Source organism: Salvelinus fontinalis, chromosome 34 (genome assembly GCF_029448725.1).
Source record: "Salvelinus fontinalis isolate EN_2023a chromosome 34, ASM2944872v1, whole genome shotgun sequence".
Taxonomy (NCBI): Eukaryota; Metazoa; Chordata; class Actinopteri; order Salmoniformes; family Salmonidae; genus Salvelinus; species Salvelinus fontinalis.
Window position 1 is genome coordinate 9,494,695 of NC_074698.1, and position 19,886 is coordinate 9,514,580.

Genomic DNA, 19,886 nt, shown 5'->3' on the forward strand with positions numbered 1-19,886 from the left:
GCCTCAGTGCAGTGGGCAGCTGGGAGGAGGTGCTCTTGTTTTCCATGGACTTTACAGTATCCCAGAACTTTTTGGAGTTAGAGCTACAGGATGCAAATTTCTGCTTGAAAAAGCTGGCCTTTGCTTTCCTGACTGACTGCGTGTATTGGTTCCTGACTTCCCTGAACAGTTGCATATCACGGGGGCTCTTCGATGCTATCGCAGTTCGCCACAGGATGTTTTTGTGCTGGTCGAGGGCAGTCAGGTCTGGAGTGAACCAAGGGCTATATCTGTTCTTGGTTCTGCATTTTTTGAACGGAGCATGCTTGTCTAATATGGTGAGGAAGTAACTTTTAAAGAATGACCAGGCATCCTCAACTGACGGGATGAGGTCAATATCCTTCCAGGGTACCCGGGCCAGGTCGATTAGAAAGGCCTGCTCGCAGAAGTGTTTCAGGGAGCGTTTGACAGTGATGAGGGGTGGTCGTTTGACCGTGGACCCGTGGCGGATACAGGCAATGAGGCAGTGATCGCTGAGATCTTGATTGAAGACAGCAGAGGTGTATTTGGAGGGCAAGTTGGTCAGGATAATGTCTATTAGGGTGCCCATGTTTACGGATTTAGGGTTGTACCTGGTGGGTTCCTTGATGATTTGTGTGAGATTGAGGGCATCAAGCTTAGATTGTAGGACTGCCGGGGTGTTAAGCATATCCCAGTTTAGGTCACCTAACAGAACAAACTCTGAAGCTAGATGGGGAGCGATCAATTCACAGATGGTGTCCAGGGCACAGCTGGGAGCTGAGGGGGGTCGGTAGCAGGCGGCAACAGTGAGAGACTTATTTCTGGAGAGATTAATTTTTAAAATTAGAAGTTCAAACTGTTTGGGCATAGACTTGGAAAGTATGACAGAACTTTGCAGGCTATCTCTGCAGTAGATTGCAACTCCTCCCCCTTTGGCAGTTCTATCTTGACGGAAAGTGTTATAGTTGGGTATGGAAATCTCAGAGTTTTTGGTGGCCTTCCTAAGCCAGGATTCAGACACGGCAAGGACATCAGGGTTGGCAGAGTGTGCTAAAGCGGTGAGTAAGGCAAACTTAGGCAGGAGGCTTCTGATGTTGACATGCATGAGGCCAAGGCTTTTTCGATCACAGAAGTCAACAAATGAGGGTGACTGGGGACATGCAGGGCCTGGGTTTACCTCCACATCACCCGAGGAACAGAGGAGCAGTAGGATGAGGGTGCGGCTAAAGGCTATCAAAACTGGTCGCCTAGAGCGTTGGGGACAAGGAATAAAAGGAGCAGATTTATGGGCGTGGTAGAATAGATTCTGGGCATAATGTGCAGACCAGGGTATGGTGGGGCACGGGTACAGCGGAGGCAAGCCCAGGCACTGGGTGATGATAAGAGAGGTTGTATCTCTGGACATGCTGGTCTCAATGGGTGAGGTCACCGCATGTGTGGGAGGTGGGACAAAGGAGGTATCAGAGGTACGGAGAGTGGAACTACGGTGTCCATTGCAAACCAAAACAATGATAACTAGCCTGAACAACAGTATGCAAGGCATATTGATATTTGAGAGAGACATACAATAAGGCATAAAGTGATTGCAGGTCATGATTGGGAGAGCTAGCTAAAACAGCAGGTCAGATAACAGCAGCTAGTCAGCTAACACAGCAACAGAAGGTAAAAATGGCGACGACTGGGCAGAGAGGGTCGGATTAACTACACACAGATCCTGAGTTAAGGCACAGAGCCGACAGATAAAACACAAATAAACAGAATGGAGTACCGTGAATTAATGGACAGTCAAGCAGGCATAAGCTATGTAGCCAAGTGATCATAGTGTCCAGGGGGCAGCCGTAGATGGAGTAGTGAGGCCTCCACTAAGCTAGCCCGCGGCGTTTAAAGTTAGTAGCCCGGGGGGGTGGTCTGCTCAGACGGAGGGGGTCTGCTCAGACGGAGGCCGGTTGAGGGCACAGCGGATGGGGTATTTGTCTGCAGACCAGACGTGGTCGTGTCGACAGAGAATCCAAGCCGGATGGCGGTGGCGAAAGAGAGGTTGTGAGTTGTAGAATTGTGTTTGCTAACTGGTGCTAGCTTCGTGATTCAGCCAGCTAGTCATGGGTAGCAAGCTAGCAGAAGATGGAGGTCTGTTTTTAGTCACGCCGTGCAATTCCGTCGGTAGATTAGTGGGGTTCCGTGTGGTAGAGGGGACCAATCCAATTGTCAAAATAGTTATAGTGGCCTAAGAAGATTGTTCGATAGACCTGTTCAGATAGCAGCCGATATGCTCAAGACAGCTAACGATTAGCGGGCCGCAGTTAGTATATGGACGTTCAGGTTACGTCGCGATGGAGGGGCCGGTTGAAATACTCCCTCGGGCAGATAACGTCGGTATCCCAGTCGTGAAGGCCCGGTGGGGCTCCGCATCGGCAGTAAAACGGGTCCGGATAGGTGATTGTAGCCCAGGAGTGGCTGATGGAACTCTTCAGCTGGCTAGCTCCGGGATAATTGGTGTTTGCTCCGGAATTGATGTTAGCCGATAGTCACTCGGATAGCAGCTAGTTAGCTGCAAGATCCAGGTGTAAATGTCCAGAGCTTGAGGTAAAAATCCGGGGATATGGAGAGAAAATAGGTCTGGTATGCTCTGGTCTGAGTCGCGTTGTACAAAACTGGCAATAGTTTTCCGAGCTAAAGGATAGCTGATGAGCGCTAGCTGTGGTTAGCTGAACTACTAACGTTAGCTTGTGAGCTGGCTAACTTCTGGTTAGCTTGTTAGCTTCTGTTGTAGATTTCGGATACGAGGTGAATAATACTTTTGAGGAAGAAAAAAAACAGATCCGCACCACATTTGGTGAGGTGGGTTGCAGGAGAGTGTTTTGAAGTTGAGTTTTTAAGAAGAAAATAATATATATAAAAAGATATGCGAAGAAAAATATATAAAATATATATACACGGGACAAGACGAGGACAATGGACATCTGACTGCTACGCCATCTTGGAATTGATGGCGTACTTCTCCAGCTACTTCTCTCCCTGGACCAGATACTCCTATCCCTGGTCCAGCTACTCCTCTCCCTGGTCCAGCTACTCCTCTCCCTGGTCCAGCTACTCCTCTCCCTGGTCCAGCTACTCCTCTCCCTGGTCCAGCTACTCCTCTCCCTGGTCCAGCTACTTCTCTGCCTGGTCCAGCTACACCTCTCCCTGGTCAAACTACTCCTCTCCCTGGTCCAGCTACTCCTCTCCCTGGTCCAGCTACTCCTCTGCCTGGTCCAGCTACTCCTCTCCCTGGTCCAACTACTCCTCTCCCTGGTCCAGCTACTCCTCTCCCTGGTCCAACGACTCCTCTGCCTGGTCCAGATACTCCTCTCCCTGGTCCAACTACTCCTCTGCCTGGTCCAACTACTCCTCTCCCTGGTCCAGCTACTCCTTTCCCTGGTCCAGCTACTCCTCTGCCTGGTCCAGATACTCCTCTCCATGGTCCAGCTACTCCTATGTCTGGTCCAGCTACTCCTCTCCCTGGTCCAGCTACTCCTCTCCCTGGTCAAACTATTCCTATGCCTGGTCCAGCTAATCCTCTGCCTGGTCCAGCTACTCCTCTCCCTGGTCCAACTACTCCTGTCCATGGTCCAGTTACTCCTCTCCCTGGTCCAGCTACTCCTCTCCCTGGTCCAGCTACTTCTCTGCCTGGTCCAGCTACTCCTCTCCCTGGTCCAGCTACTCCTCTCCCTGGTCCAGCTACTCCTCTCCCTGGTCCAGCTACTCCTCTGCCTGGTTCATCTACTCCTCTCCCTGGTCCAGCTACTCCTCTCCCTGGTCCAGCTACTCCTCTGCCTGGTCCAGCTACTCCTCTCCCTGGTCCAGCTACTTCTCTGCCTGGTCCAGCTACACCTCTCCCTGGTCCAGCTACTTCTCTCCCTGGTCCAGGTACTCCTCTGCCTGGTCCAGCTACTCCTCTCCCTGGTCCAGCTACTTCTCTCCCTGGACCAGATACTCCTCTCCCTGGTCCAGTTACTCCTCTCCCTGGTCCAACTACTCCTCTCCATGGTCCAGTTACTCCTCTCCCTGGTCCAGCTACTCCTCTCCCTGGTCCAGCTACTCCACTCCCTGGTCCAGCTACTCCTCTCCCTGGTCCAGCTACTTCTCTGCCTTGTCCAGCTACACCTCTCCCTGGTCCAGCTACTTCTCTGTCTGGTCCAGGTACTCCTCTGCCTGGTCCAGCTACTCCTCTGCCTGGTCCAGCTACTCCTCTCCCTGGTCCAACTACTCCTCTCCCTGGTCCAGCTACTCCTCTCCCTGGTCCAACGACTCCTCTGCCTGGTCCAGATACTCCTCTCCCTGGCACAACTACTCCTCTGCCTGGTCCAACTACTCCTCTCCCTGGTCCAGCTACTCCTCTCCCTGGTCCAGATACTCCTCTGCCTGGTCCAGATACTCCTCTCCATGGTCCAGCTACTCCTATGTCTGGTCCAGCTACTCCTCTCCCTGGTCCAACTACTCCTCTCCCTGGTCCAACTACTCCTCTCCATGGTCCAGCTACTCCTCTCCCTGGTTCAGCTACTCCTCTCCCTGGTCCAACTACTCCTCTCCCTGGTCAAACTATTCCTATGCCTGGTCCAGCTAATCCTCTGCCTGGTCCAACTACTCCTCTCCCTGGTCCAACTACTCCTGTCCATGGTCCAGCTACTCCTCTCCCTGGTCCAGCTACTCCTCTCCCTGGTCCAGCTACTTCTCTGCCTGGTCCAGCTACTCCTCTCCCTGGTCCAGCTACTCCTCTCCCTGGTCCAGCTACTCCTCTCCCTGGTCCAGCTACTCCTCTGCCTGGTTCAACTACTCCTCTCCCTGGTCCAGCTACTCCTCTCCCTGGTCCAGCTACTCCTCTGCCTGGTCCAGCTACTCCTCTCCCTGGTCCAGCTACTTCTCTGCCTGGTCCAGCTACACCTCTCCCTGGTCCAGCTACTCCTCTCCCTGGTCCAACTACTCCTCTCCATGGTCCAGTTACTCCTCTCCCTGGTCCAGCTACTCCTCTCCCTGGTCCAGCTACTCCACTCCCTGGTCCAGCTACTCCTCTCCCTGGTCCAGCTACTTCTCTGCCTTGTCCAGCTACACCTCTCCCTGGTCCAGCTACTTCTCTGTCTGGTCCAGGTACTCCTCTGCCTGGTCCAGCTACTCCTCTCCCTGGTCCAGCTACTTCTCTCCCTGGACCAGATAATCCTCTCCCTGGTCCAGCTACTCCTCTCCCTGGTCCAGCTACTCCTCTGCCTGGTTCAACTACTCCTCTCCCTGGTCCAGCTACTCCTCTCCCTGGTCCAGCTACTCCTCTCCCTGGTCCAGCTACTCCTCTGCCTGGTCCAGCTACTCCTCTCCCTGGTCCAGCTACTTCTCTGCCTGGTCCAGCTACACCTCTCCAAGGTCCAGCTACTTCTCTGTCTGGTCCAGGTACTCCTCTGCCTGGTCCAGCTACTCCTCTCCCTGGTCCAGCTACTTCTCTCCCTGGACCAGATACTCCTCTCCCTGGTCCAGCTACTCCTCTCCCTGGTCCAGCTACTTCTCTGCCTGGCCCAGCTAATCCTCTGCCTGGTCCAGTTACTCCTCTGCCTGGTCCAGATACTCCTCTGCCTTGTCCAGCTACTCCTCTGTCTTGTGCAGTTACTCCTCTGCCTGGTCCAGCTACTCCTCTCCCTGGTCCAACTACTCCTCTGCCTGGTCCAGCTACTCCTCTCCCTGGTCCAACTACTTCTCTCCCTGGTCCAACTACGTCTCTCCCTGGTCCAACTACTCCTCTCCCTGGTCCAGCTACTCCTCTCCCTGGTCCAACTACTCCTCTCCCGGTTGTCCAACTACTTCTCTCCCTGGTCCAGCTACTCCTCTGCCTGGTCCAGCTACTCCTCTGCCTCATCCAGTTACTCCTCTCCCTGGTCCAGCTACTCCTCTGCCTGGTCCAACTACTCCTCTCCTGGTTGTCTAACTACTCCTCTCCCTGGTCCAGTTACTCCTCTGCCTGGTCCAGCTACTCCTCTGCCTCATCCAGTTACTCCTCTCCCTGGTCCAACTACTCCTCTCCCTGGTCCAGCTACTCCTCTCCCTGGTCCAACTACTCCTCTCCCTGGTCCAACTACTCCTCTCCCTGGTCCAGCTACTCCTCTGCCTGGTCCAGCTACTCCTCTGCCTCATCCAGCTACTCCTCTGCCTCATCCAGTTACTCCTCTCCCTGGTCCAACTACTCCTCTCCCTGGTCCAGCTACTCCTCTGCCTGGTCCAACTACTCCTCTCCGTGGTCCAGCTACTCCTCTGCCTGGTCCAGCTACTCCTCTGCCTGGTCCAGCTACTCCTCTCCCTGGTCCAACTACTCCTCTCCCTGGTCCAGCTACTCCTCTGCCTGGTCCAGCTACTCCTTTTCCTCATCCTGCTACTCCTCTGCCTGGTCCAGCTACTCCTCTCCCTGGTCCAGCTACTCATCTGCCTGGTCCAACTACTCCTCTCCGTGGTCCAGCTACTCCTCTGCCTGGTCCAGCTACTCCTCTGCCTGGTCCAGCTACTCCTCTCCCTGGTCCAGCTACTCCTCTCCCTGGTCCAACTACTCCTCTCCCTGGTCCAGCTACTCCTCTGCCTGGTCCAGCTACTCCTTTTCCTCATCCAGCTACTCCTCTGCCTGGTCCAGCTACTCCTCTGCCTGGTTCAACTACTCCTCTCCATGGTCCAGCTACTCCTCTGCCTGGTCCAGCTACTCCTCTGCCTGGTCCAGCTACTCCTCTGCCTGGTTCAACTACTCCTCTCCATGGTCCAGCTACTCCTCTCCCTGGTCCAACTACTCCTCTCCCTGGTCCAGCTACTCCTCTGCCTGGTCCAGCTAGTCCTCTGCCTCATCCAGCTACTCCTCTGCCTGGTCCAACTACTCCTCTCCGTGGTCCAGCTACTCCTCTGCCTGGTCCAGCTACTCCTCTGCCTGGTCCAGCTACTCCTCTCCCTGGTCCAACTACTCCTCTCCCTGGTCCAGCTACTCCTCTGCCTGGTCCAGCTACTCCTTTTCCTCATCCAGCTACTCCTCTGCCTGGTCCAGCTACTCCTCTGCCTGGTTCAACTACTCCTCTCCATGGTCCAGCTACTCCTCTGCCTGTTCCAGCTACTCCTCTGCCTGGTCCAGCTACTCCTCTGCCTGGTTCAACTACTCCTCTCCATGGTCCAGCTACTCCTCTCCCTGGTCCAACTACTCCTCTCCCTGGTCCAGCTACTCCTCTGCCTGGTCCAGCTAGTCCTCTGCCTCATCCAGCTACTCCTCTCCCTGGTCCAACTACTCCTCTCCCGTGTCAAGACATAATTTTTTCTCTCTCTGCTCCTCTGTGTTGTTCTGTATCCACATTGAACAAAATCAATCCAGAGTCCCCTTTTTACAGTGTATGTCCATGTAATTGAAAGAACTTCAACACCTGGCTATGTCTCCGATTGAGATTGGACTCAGCTGTGGTTGGTCTATTTTACACAACTTACAGTAAATCAGCTATTTCTCAATGTTTCAATGATCTGTTCTTTCAAAAATGCTTATCAGCTGTTTCAAAATAGCTTTTGAGCTGCTGTTGTTGCAGAAGTAGAGACTTTATACTATATTTAAGGTTTTGAACATTAGGTCTTCATTTCTGGCATGCTGTGTGCAAGCATCTGTAGATAAGACAAGAGAGATCCATAATTTTGGTATTGGGTATGCTTGTATTTTTAACAAAATTTAAGCATTTTAGAAACGTGTTAATTGACTGCATATTCTGTGAAAACAACATGAATTATGTTCATGGTATGGTCCACAACAGACGGATGTTATGCTAGTTGTTTATAGTTTTGAAAATGTGACTACAGATCAGACAAAAGGATGCTAGCGACTGTAGAAATGGCTTTCGCTACTGCATGTCTATGATATGAAGTCAGTGTGCACCGGTGCTCCAACTGACTCCCACAACTGAACTTGAGGTGAGGAAGAATGTTTTAGGCCTACCATAGTTACTCCTGTAATCTAACAATATGATGCTTACAAAAAATTCTGATTGAAAATGTGCAAATTCGCCTCCTTCTGTACGCCTAAATCTACAGTTGAAGGCGGAAGTTTACATACACTTAGGTTACAGTCATTAAAACTCGTTTTTCAACCACTCCACACATTTCTTGTTAACAAACTATAGTTTTGGCAAGTCGGTTAGGACATCTACTTTGTGCATGACACAAGTCATTTTCCCAACAATTGTTTACAGACAGATTATTTCACTTATAATTCACTGTATCACAATTCCAGTGGGTCAGAAGTTTACATACATACACGTTGACTGTGCCTTTAAACAGCTTGGAAAATTCCAGAAAAGGATGTCATGGCTTTCGAAGCTTCTGATCAATTTGGAGGTGTACCTATGGATGTATTTCAAGGCCTACCTTCAAACTCAGTGCCTCTTTGCTTGATATGTCTCCTGACCCCTCCTGTCTCAGCTTCCAGTATTTATGCTGCAGTAGTTTATGTGTCGGGGGGCTAGGGTCAGTCTGTTATATCTGGAGAATTTCTCCTGTCTTATCCGGTGTCCTGTGTGAATTTAAGTACGCTCTCTCTAATTCTCTCTTTCTCTCTTTCTTTCTTTCTTTCTTTCTCTCTCTCGGAGGACCTGAGCCCTAGGACCATGCCGCAGGACTACCTGGCATGATGACTCCTTGTTGTCCCCAGTCCACCTGGCCGTGCTGCTGCTCCAGTTTCAACTGTTCTGCCTGCGGCTATGGAACCCTGACCTGTTCACTGTGATTACTATTATTTGACATGCTGTTCATTTATGAACATTTGAACATCTTGGCCATGTTCTGTTATAATCTCCACCCGGCACAGCCAGAAGAGGACTGGCCCCCCCTCATAGCCTGTATCCTCTCTAGGTTTCTTCCTAGGTTTTGGCCTTTCTAGGGAGTTTTTCCTAGCCACCGTGCTTCTACACCTGCATTGCTTGCTGTTTGGGGTTTTAGGCTGGGTTTCTGTACAGCATTGATATATCAGCTGATATATACAGTATATCACAAAAGTGAGTACACCCCTCACATTTTTGTAAATATTTGAGTATATCTTTTCATGTGACAACACTGAAGAAATGACACTTTGCTACAATGTAAAGTAGTGAGTGTACAGCTTGTATAACAGTGTAAATTTGCTGTCCCCTCAAAATAACTCAACACACAGCCATTAATGTCCAAAACGCTGGCAACAAAAGTGAGTACACCCCTAAGTGAAAATGTCCAAATTGGGCCCAATTAGCCATTTTCCCTCCCCGGTGTCATGTGACTCATTAGTGTTACAAGGTCTCAGGTGTGAATGGGGAGTAGGTGTGTTAAATATGGTGTTATCGCTCTCACACTCCAATACTGACTGGTCACTGGAAGTTCAACATGGCACCTCATGGCAAAGAAATCTCTGAGGATCTGAAAAAAAGAATTGTTGCTCTACATAAAGATGGCCTGGGCTATAAGAAGATTGCCAAGACCCTGAAACTGAGCCTCAGCACAGTGGCCAAGACCATACAGCGGTTTAACTGGACAGGTTCCACTCAGAACAGGCCTCGCCATGGTCGACCAAAGAAGTTGAGTGCACGTGCTCAGCGTCATATCCAGAGGTTGTCTTTGGGAAATAGACATATGAGTGCTGCCAGCATTGCTGCAGAGGTTGAAGGGGTGGGGGAGTCAGCCTGTCAGTGCTCAGACCATACGCCGTACACTGCATCAAATTGGTCTGCATGGCTGTCGTCCCAGAAGGAAGCCTCTTCTAAAGATGATGCACAAGAAAGCCCGCAAACAGTTTGGTGAAGACAAGCAGACTAAGGACATGGATTACTGGAACCATGTCCTGTGGTCTGATGAGACCAAGATAAACTTATTTGGTTCAGATGGTGTCAAGCGTGTGTGGCGGCAACCAGGTGAGGAGTACAAAGACAAGTGTGTCTTGCCTACAGTCAAGCATGGTGGTGGGAGTGTCATGGTCTGGGGCTGCATTAGTGCTGCCGGCACTGGGGAGCTACAGTTCATTGAGGGAACCATGAATGCCAACATGTACTGTGACGTACTGAAGCAGAGCATGATCCCCTCCCTTCGGAGACTGGGCCGCAGGGCAGTATTCCAACATGATAACGACCCCAAACACACCTCCAAGACGACCACTGCCTTGCTAAAGAAGCTGAGGGGAAAGGTGATGGACTGGCCAAGCATGTCTCCAGACCTAAACCCTATTGAGCATCTGTGGGGCATCCTCAAATGGAAGGTGGAGGAGTGCAAGGTCTCTAACATCCACCAGCTCCGTGATGTTGTCATGGAGGAGTGGAAGAGGACTCCAGTGGCAACCTGTGAAGCTCTGGTGAACTCCATGCCCAAGAGGGTTAAGGCAGTGCTGGAAAATGATGGTGGCCACACAAAATATTGACACTTTGGGCCCAATTTGGACATTTTCACTTAGGGGTGTACTCACTTTTGTTGCCAGCGGTTTAGACATTAATGGCTGTGTGTTGAGTTATTTTGAGGGGACAGCAAATTTACACTGTTATACAAGCTGTACACTCACTACTGTACATTGTAGCAAAGTGTCATTTCTTCAGTGTTGTCACATGAAAAGATATACTCAAATATTTACAAAAATGTGAGGGGTGTACTCACTTTTGGGATATACTGTAAATACATTTGATTTGATTGATATCATGGGAAAATCAAAGGAAATCAGCCAAGACCTCAGAAAATAAATTGCAGACCTCCACAAGTCTGGTTCATCCTTGGAAGAAATTTCTAAATGCCTGCATGTATCACGTTTATCTGTACCAACAATAGTACGCAAGTATAAACACCATCGGACCACGCAGCCGTCATACCACCCAGGAAGGAGACGCGTTCTCTCTCCTATAGATGAACGTACTTTGGTGCGAAAAGTGCAAATCAATCCCAGAATAACAGCAAAGAACCTTGTCAAGATGCTGGAGGAAACGGGTACAAAAGTATCTATATCCACAGTAAAACAAGTCCTATATCGACATAACCTGAAAGGCTGCTCAGCAAGGAAGAAGCCACTGCTCCAAAACCGCCATAAAAAAGCCAGACTATGGTTTGCAACTGCACGTGGGGAAAAAGATTGTACATTTGGAGAAATGTCCTCTGGTCTGATGAAACAAAAATAGAACTGTTTGGCCATAATGACCATGGTCATGTATGGAGGAAAAAGGGGGATGCTTGCAAGCCGAAGAACATGTTGTGGGGGTGCTTTGCTGCAGGAGGGACTGGTGCACTTCACAAAATAGATGGCATCATGAGGCAGGAAAATTATGTGGATATATTGAAGCAACATCTCAAGACATCAGTCAGGAAGTTAAAGCTTGGTTGCAAATGGGTCTTCCAAATGGACAATGACACCAAGCATACTTCCAAAGTTGTGGCAAAATGGCTTAAAGACAACAAAGTCAAGGTATTGGAGTGGCCATCCCAAAGCCCTGACCTCAATCCTATAGAAAATGTGTGGGCAGAACTGAAAAAGCGTGTGCGAGCAAGGAGGCCTACAAACCTGACTCAGTTACACCGGCTCTGTCAGGAGGAATGGGCCAAAATTCACCCAACTTATTGTGGGAAGCTTGTGGAAGGCTACCGGAAACGTTTGACCCAGGTTAAACAATTTAAAGGCAATGCTACCAAATACTAATTGAGTGTATGTAAACTTCTGACCCACTCGGAATGTGATGAAAGAAATAAAAGCTGAACTAAATCATTCTCTCTACTATTATTCTGACATTTCCCATTCTTAAAATTAAGTGGTGATCGTAACTGACCTAAGACAGGGAATTTTTGCTAGGATTAAGTGTCAGGAATTGTGAAAAACTGAGTTGAAATGTATTTGGCAAAGGTGTGTGTAAACTTCCGACTTCAATTGTATATATCTGACGCATTAGCCATCTGACATGAAGAAATGCATGTCAGTGTCGTAGCATGCAGCCAGGATGTCTCTCTCTCTCTCTAGGGCCTAAGCTTCTCTTCCTCTATATATACTGTCTATTTTTTATATTCATATCATACAGTGATGTCTAAGCCTATAGGCCTATGGATGCAATGCCCTGATGCATTTAGTGCTCGGATCTCTGACAGCTGAATCGTGAGTTATTGTTTTAGGAGTGTCAAAACCAATAGAAAAATGGACCGGTTCTCAAATGTACAAGGATTATTTATTTATTTTTACATTGTCCGGCACTAGATTTTCTTAACGGAAACCCTGGTGTGTGTGTGTGTGTGTGTGTGTGTGTGTGTGTGTGTGTGTGTGTGTGTGTGTGTGTGTGTGTGTGTGTGTGTGTGTGTGTGTGCAGGGAGGAATTGGTGGTAAATTATCACATGAATATTGGATAGGATCCCCCATGCCGGGCCCGGTCTCCACGGCAACAGCTTGGTCGCAGGATTTGAGTCAAACTGAAACATCCTTGCCATGTAAAGATGTTACAGTGCTAAAAATGTTAGTGTGTTAAAGATGTTACAGTGTTTAAGATGTTACAGTGTTAAAGATGTTAGTGTTAAAGATGTTACAGTGTTAAAGATGTCAGTGTGTTAAAGATGTTACAGTGTTAAAGATGTTACAGTGTTAAAGGTTTTAGAGTGCTAAATATGTTAGTGTGTTAAAGATGTTACAGTGTTAAAGATGTTACAGTGTTAAAGATGTTACAGTGCTAAAGATGTTACAGTGCTAAAGATGTTACAGTGCTAAAGATGTTACAGTGTTAAAGATGTTACAGTGTTAAAGATGTTACAGTGTTAAAGATGTTACAGTGTTAAAGATGTTACAGTGTTAAAGATGTTACAGTGCTAAAGATGTTAGTGTGTTAAAGATGTTAGTGTGTTAAAGATGTTACAGTGCTAAAAATGTTAGTGTGTTAAAGATGTTACAGTGTTAAAGATGTTACAGTGTTAAAGATGTTACAGTGCTAAAGATGTTACAGTGCTAAATATGTTAGTGTGTTAAAGATGTTACAGTGCTAAAGATGTCAGTGTGTTAAAGATGTTACAGTGTTAAAGATGTTACAGTGTTAAAGATGTCAGTGTGTTAAAGATGTTACAGTGTTAAAGATGTTACAGTGTTAAAGGTTTTAGAGTTTTGAAGATGTTAGTGTGTTAAAGATAATAGAGTGTTAAAAATGTTAGTGTGCTAAAGATGTTACAGTGTTAAAGATGTTAGAGTGTTAAAGATGTTACAGTGTTAAAGATGTTACAGTGTTAAAGATGTTACAGTGTTAAAGATGTTACAGTGTTAAAGATGTTACAGTGTTAAAGATGTTACATTGTTAAAGATATTACAGTGTTAAAGATGTTACAGTGTTAAAGATGTTACATTGTTAAAGATGTTACAGTGCTAAAGATGTTACAGTGCTAAAGATGTTACAGTGTTAAAGATGTTGCAGTGCTAAAGATGTTACAGTGTTAAAGATAATAGAGTGTTAAAGATGTTATTGTGTTAAAGATGTTAGAGTTTTGAAGATGTTACAGTGTTAAAGACATTACAGTGGTAAAGATGTTAGAGTATTAAAGATGTTAGAGTGTTAAATATGTTACAGTGTTAAAGATGTTAGAGTGTTAAAGATGATAGAGTGTTAAAGATGTTACAGTGCTAAAGATATTAGTGTGTTAAAGATGTTAGTGTGTTAAAGATGTTAGAGTGTTAAAGATGTTACAGTGTTAAAGTTGTTAGTGTGTTAAAGTTGTTAGTGTGTTAAAGATGATAGAGTGTTAAAGATGTTAGAGTGTTAAAGATGTTAGAGGGTTAAAGATGTTACAGTGTTAAAGATGTTAGAGGGTTAAAGATGTTACAGTGTTAAAGATGTTAGAGTGTTAAAGATGTTACAGTGTTAAAGATGTTAGAGGGTTAAAGATGTTACAGTGTTAAAGATGTTAGAGGGTTAAAGATGTTACAGTGTTAAAGATGTTACAGTGTTAAAGATGTCAGTGTGTTAAAAATGTTACAGTGTTAAAGATGTTAGTGTTAAAGATGTTAGAGTGTTAAATATATTATTGTGTTAAAGATGTTACAGTGTTAAAGATGTTAGTGTGTTGAAAATGTTATAGTGTTAAATATATTATTGTGTTAAAGATGTTACAGTGTTAAATATGTCAGTGTGTTAAAGATGTTACAGTGTTAAAGATGTTAGTGTTAAAGATGTTAGAATGTTAAAGATATTATTGTGTTAAAGATGTTAGAGTGTTAAAGATGTTAGTGTGTTGAAGATGTTACAGTGTTAAAGACATTACAGTGGTAAAGATGTTACAGTGGTAAAGATGTTACAGTGTTAAAGATGTTAGAGTATTAAAGATGTTACATTGTTAAAGATGTTACAGTGCTAAAGATGTTACAGTGCTAAAGATGTTACAGTGTTAAAGATGTTGCAGTGCTAAAGATGTTACAGTGTTAAAGATAATAGAGTGTTAAAGATGTTATTGTGTTAAAGATGTTAGAGTTTTGAAGATGTTACAGTGTTAAAGACATTACAGTGGTAAAGATGTTACAGTGTTAAAGATGTTAGAGTATTAAAGATGTTAGAGTGTTAAATATGTTACAGTGTTAAAGATGTTAGAGTGTTAAAGATGATAGAGTGTTAAAGATGTTACAGTGCTAAAGATATTAGTGTGTTAAAAATGTTAGTGTGTTAAAGATGTTAGAGTGTTAAAGATGTTACAGTGTTAAAGTTGTTAGTGTGTTAAAGTTGTTAGTGTGTTAAAGATGATAGAGTGTTAAAGATGTTAGAGTGTTAAAGATGTTAGAGGGTTAAAGATGTTACAGTGTTAAAGATGTTAGAGGGTTAAAGATGTTACAGTGTTAAAGATGTTAGAGTGTTAAAGATGTTACAGTGTTAAAGATGTTAGAGGGTTAAAGATGTTACAGTGTTAAAGATGTTAGAGGGTTAAAGATGTTACAGTGTTAAAGATGTTAGAGGGTTAAAGATGTTACAGTGTTAAAGATGTTACAGTGTTAAAGATGTCAGTGTGTTAAAAATGTTACAGTGTTAAAGATGTTAGTGTTAAAGATGTTAGAGTGTTAAATATATTATTGTGTTAAAGATGTTACAGTGTTAAAGATGTTAGTGTGTTGAAAATGTTATAGTGTTAAATATATTATTGTGTTAAAGATGTTACAGTGTTAAATATGTCAGTGTGTTAAAGATGTTACAGTGTTAAAGATGTTAGTGTTAAAGATGTTAGAATGTTAAAGATATTATTGTGTTAAAGATGTTAGAGTGTTAAAGATGTTAGTGTGTTGAAGATGTTACAGTGTTAAATATAATAGAGTGTTAAAGATAATAGAGTGTTAAAGATAATAGAGTGTTAAAGATGTTAGAGCGTTAAAGATGTTAGAGTGTTAAAGGTAATAGAGTGTTAAAGATGTTAGAGTGTTAAAGATGTTAGAGCGTTAAAGGTAATAGAGTGTTAAAGATGTTAGAGTGTTAAATATATTATTGTGTTAAAGATGTTACAGTGCTAAAGATGTTAGAGGGTTAAAGACGTTACAGTGTTAAAGATGTTACAGTGTTAAAGATGTTACAGTGTTAAAGATGTTAGTGTTAAAGATGTTAGAGTGTTAAAGATATTATTGTGTTAAAGATGTTACAGTGTTAAAGATGTTAGTGTGTTGAAGATGTTAGAGTGTTAAAGATATTATTGTGTTAAAGATGTTAGTGTGTTGAAGATGTTAGAGTGTTAAAAATGTTAGTGTTAAAGATGTTAGAGTGTTAAAGTTGTTAGTGTGTTAAAGATGATAGAGGGTTAAAGATGTTAGAGTGTTAAAGATGTTAGAGTGTTAAAGATGTTACAGTGTTAAAGATGTTACAGTGTTAAAGATGTTTCAGTGTTAAAGATGTTACAGTGTTAAAGATGTTAGAGGGTTAAAGATGTTACAGTGTTAAAGATGTTACAGTGTTAAAGATGTTACACTGTTAAAGATGTTACAGTGTTAAAGATGTTAGTGTGTTGAAGATGTTAGAGTGTTAAAGATATTATTGTGTTAAAGATGTTACAGTGTTAAATATGTCAGTGTGTTAAAGATGTTACAGTGTTAAAGATGTTAGTGTTAAAGATGTTAGAGTGTTAAAGATATTATTGTGTTAAAGATGTTACAGTGTTAAAGATGTTAGTGTGTTGAAGATGTTAGAGTGTTAAAGATATTATTGTGTTAAAGATGTTACCGTGTTAAAGATGTTAGTGTGTTGAAGATGTTAGAGTGTTAAAGATGTTACAGTGTTAAAGATGTGACAGTGTTAAAGATGTTAGAGTGTTAAAGATGTTACAGTGCTAAAGATGTTGGTGTGTTAAAGATGTAGAAGTGTTAAAGATAATAGAGTGTTAAAGATGTTAGAGTGTTAAAGATGTTACAGTGTTAAAGATGTTAGAGTGTTAAAATGTTAGAGTGTTAAAGATGTTACAGTGCTAAAGATGTTAGTGTGTTAAAGATGTTAGAGTGTTAAAGATAATAGAGTGTTAAAGATGTTACAGCGTTAAAGATGTTAGAGGGTTAAAGATGTTAGAGTGTTAAAGATGTTAGAGTTTTGAAGATGTTAGTGTGTTAAAGATAATAGAGTGTTAAAGATGTTAGTGTGTTAACGATGTTAGAGTGTTAAAGATGTTAGAGTTTTGAAGATGTTAGTGTGTTGAAGATGTTAGTGTGTTAAAGATGTTAGTGTGTTAAAGATGTTAGAGTGTTAAACATTTTAGCGTATTAAAGAAAATAGAGTGTTAAAGATGTTAGTGTGTTAAAGATGTTAGAGTGTTAAAGATAACCGTGTGTTAAAGATGTCAGAGTGTTAAAGATAAGAGTGTTAAAGATGTTAGGCCACATGAGAATCACCAAACCTGTCTGTTGACTCATCACCCCTCTCTCCAGTCTCTATCCTGCCATTTCAGTGGATTTAGTCTTTGTTCACAGACAGACATGTACAAAGGAGATTTTGCAAGGTACGAGTGATCAGATGCAAACAGCTATTAACTAAGGGAATGATCGAGATGTTCAAATGAACGCCGGCCATTTTCCTAATAGCCATGTAGCGCTAGCACCATGCTAACAGGGTGTATGAAGATCCCTCAAGGCTGGGCAGGCTACTGGTACTGTCACGTTTCTCTCTGCTCCTCTCTCCTGGTTTCACAGAGCATGTGAGGCAGTGGAAGAGGCCTTGGGAGGGTTTGGATGTTGTGGGGAAGATTGTCAGACAGGGCTTTCTGCATGAGAGGCTACGGAGCAGGGAGAGCCGAACTGACAAGTCCATTGACACACAAACACCCACACAGTGGAAACAATGTAGACTAGACAGTCTACTCCCACCACTAGGAGACAGTAATTGACTATCTCATGTTAAGAGACAAACACTATCACACACACACGTACACCCGCATACATCCACACAGACACATAAAGACACACTGTACACAACCTCATATGCATCCAAATATACCGTAGCTACTGACACGGGTATATCCCTCTTGGTTACATCAGCAGCTTTGTTAACCTGTCTTCCCAAGGTCGACCTGTCAGCTGTACCAGTGACCCTCCTGGCCAGGCCTACAGTGGGAGGGGCAGGACTTCAAACCTCACTAGCCCCCTACAGCGTGATTATAGAGCGGGATATAGGAACACATACAGTACAGTACATAACACGGTGCCTCTAAAGCCTCTAATGCTGTCCCGTCAATTCATTTCCATGGACACATGCTAAAGCATGGATTTGTAAAGGAAATGTCATACTCCAAAACACATATTTCCGTAACTGTTTGACCCTAGCCTGCCATCTGCAAAGACAGCCTTTATGATACATGAGTTTTGTATTTGGAGAAGAAAAAAATCTAATATCTGAATTAGCCTCTCCTAACACGATAACTGCTGCCCAGGAAGACATGTCCCAAACCAGCAGAAATGACATTTAGAGAGCTGTTAGCATGTTAGCATCCTTTATGTCATGGAATGATTTAACATTCAGGACTGGACTGGAGGACGGTGGGTCTCTCAGGTCTGAAGGAGAGAGGAGAGGAACAGTGTCGTAGCGGGCAGCGGGGAGCGGGGAGCGGGGAGCTAGCCTTTCATTGTGCTGTGGGATAGACAGGACGGTGTGACATATCGATCTGATATCAGCTACACAGCCCTGACTGTACCGCTGCCTCCATTACATCCCTGCCATTGACACATGGCCTTTTCCTCCTCTAGTTTGTAGCGCTCGCGATTAAACATTCTCCGCCACACTCTCCCAGCCATCACGTCCAAGACACCACCACTACATCAAACCACAGCTATGATGGAGGGAATTTCAACTACTTGGTGAAAAAAAGGAGAGACTCGCAAACTGTGTGTGTGTGTGTGTGTGTGTGTGTGTGTGTGTGTGTGTGTGTGTGTGTGTGTGTGTGTGTGTGTGTGTGTGTGTGTGTGTGTGTGTGTGTGTGTGTGTGTGTGTGTGTGTGTGTGTGTGTGGACAGAAGAATGGAGAGAACAGGCACGGGTCATAAGCAGAGGGAACATCGAACACATCCATCTCTTCCTCTACACTGTTCCCACTATCCTTCCACATTCCTCCAAATCCCAAGCAAATAACTGTCTTCTCACAAAATTATGCTGAGGTCATTGCTCCAACATTGCCTCTGCTTTACCTTATTACAACAGTATTTACTAGACTCTAGTTAAGAGGCTTTGTGGCTTTAGGCGTCAGGCTCACAGTGGTTTGAGCAGGCTGCTTTTGAGACACACAGCTACGCTACCAGCACCACTTCAGATGTCCTTGACAGAGTTGCACAAGGTTCTCCCAACAAAAGACACACAAATTAGACCGGTTTTGTCTCTTGAAGGAGGAAGTTTTCTGTTACATTTCTTTAAGCCAGATGTTGACTATGTTAGGAGCACAAGAACGGCTACTCTCTTTATTGAATCCACTAATTGGCTATTTACTTGGCTTCTGCAGAGTGACGAAGACATTCCACAATCACTTCAACTGTGTTGAAAATATTAACAGGCTGGCTCCTATCTGATGTCACACAGTGAGGATGAGGAAAGGAAGGAAACAGGAGGGCAGGAGAGGAAGAAGGGAGAACATTTGAGAGAATTAGATAGAAGGAGATATGGTGCAAGCGTGAGACAAACTAAAATGTGAGAAATGGAAAGAAAAAGGGAACAGAGAGAGAGAGAGAGAGAGAGAAAGAGAGAGGGGGGAAGAGATAGCGAGAGAGAGAGAAACACTAGCAGCCAGCGTCTTAGTCTCCATTGTCCACCATCTCTGCCATGGCAATAGCTTGACGGGGCTTTGGACGAGGAGTGAGAGACAGGAGACAAGACAGAGACACCTGTTGTTGGGAGTGTTGAGTCAAGTGTTCTCTCCTTCACTAATGAGTGCACAGGGCTTTTGGAGGAGATGAGATGGTGGTGGTGGTGGTGGGGATAGGGGTAGGAGCTGAGGTGGAGTAGGGTGGGAGATAAAATCAGCATCAGTGACAACATCAAAATCAGTCGCAACATCAACACCATTAACAGCCAGTATGGCGCGTGGCAGCGCTGGGCTGACATACGGAGCAGTTGCATGGGGGGAGTCTGTCAGTCTGTCTGGGTGTGTGAGAGAGGAGAGCAGCCAGGGATGGATGGGGGACTCTGGGGGGATGGTGTGTGTGTGTAGGTGGTGGCTGTGACTGGGTTTCAAGGGTTTTGAGTGGTGGACGGCAGGCTAGGCAGCACAGACAGGGGGGCGGAGAGGCTGTCTCTCCGTCTGTTACAGTGCTGGTGGCTGTGTGTCTGTCTGTCTGGGAGGCTCGGGCTATCTGGGTGGGTGCTGCTGGGTCTCTTACTGCAACAGGAGGCTTCTCTCAACTACAGACTGCACTGCTTTTAACCAGCCTGTGTTTTCTTGTCACCTCCATTTCCAAGCACCGTGTGTAAT

At 45.1% G+C, this 19,886-nt stretch overlaps 1 protein-coding gene across 1 annotated transcript; it reads right to left on the reverse strand.

Annotated features, from left to right (window-relative positions):
- Positions 1-4,572: 4,572 nt before the first annotated feature.
- Positions 4,573-9,010, reverse strand: LOC129833033 (spidroin-2-like). Its single transcript, XM_055897267.1, has 2 exons — positions 8,616-9,010; positions 4,573-8,496 (listed from the first exon to the last, which is right to left on the reverse strand). Exon 2 carries the CDS (start codon positions 5,876-5,878, stop codon positions 4,574-4,576), a length of 1,305 nt encoding a protein of 434 aa, XP_055753242.1. The 5' UTR covers positions 5,879-8,496; positions 8,616-9,010; the 3' UTR covers position 4,573.
- Positions 9,011-19,886: the final 10,876 nt, after the last annotated feature.

What these genes read in the sequence shown, in the direction of transcription:
- LOC129833033 (XM_055897267.1), bottom strand. Translation starts at nt 5,878, where the DNA reads ATGAGGCAGAGGAGTAGCTGGACCAGGCAGAGGAGTAGCTGGACCAGG.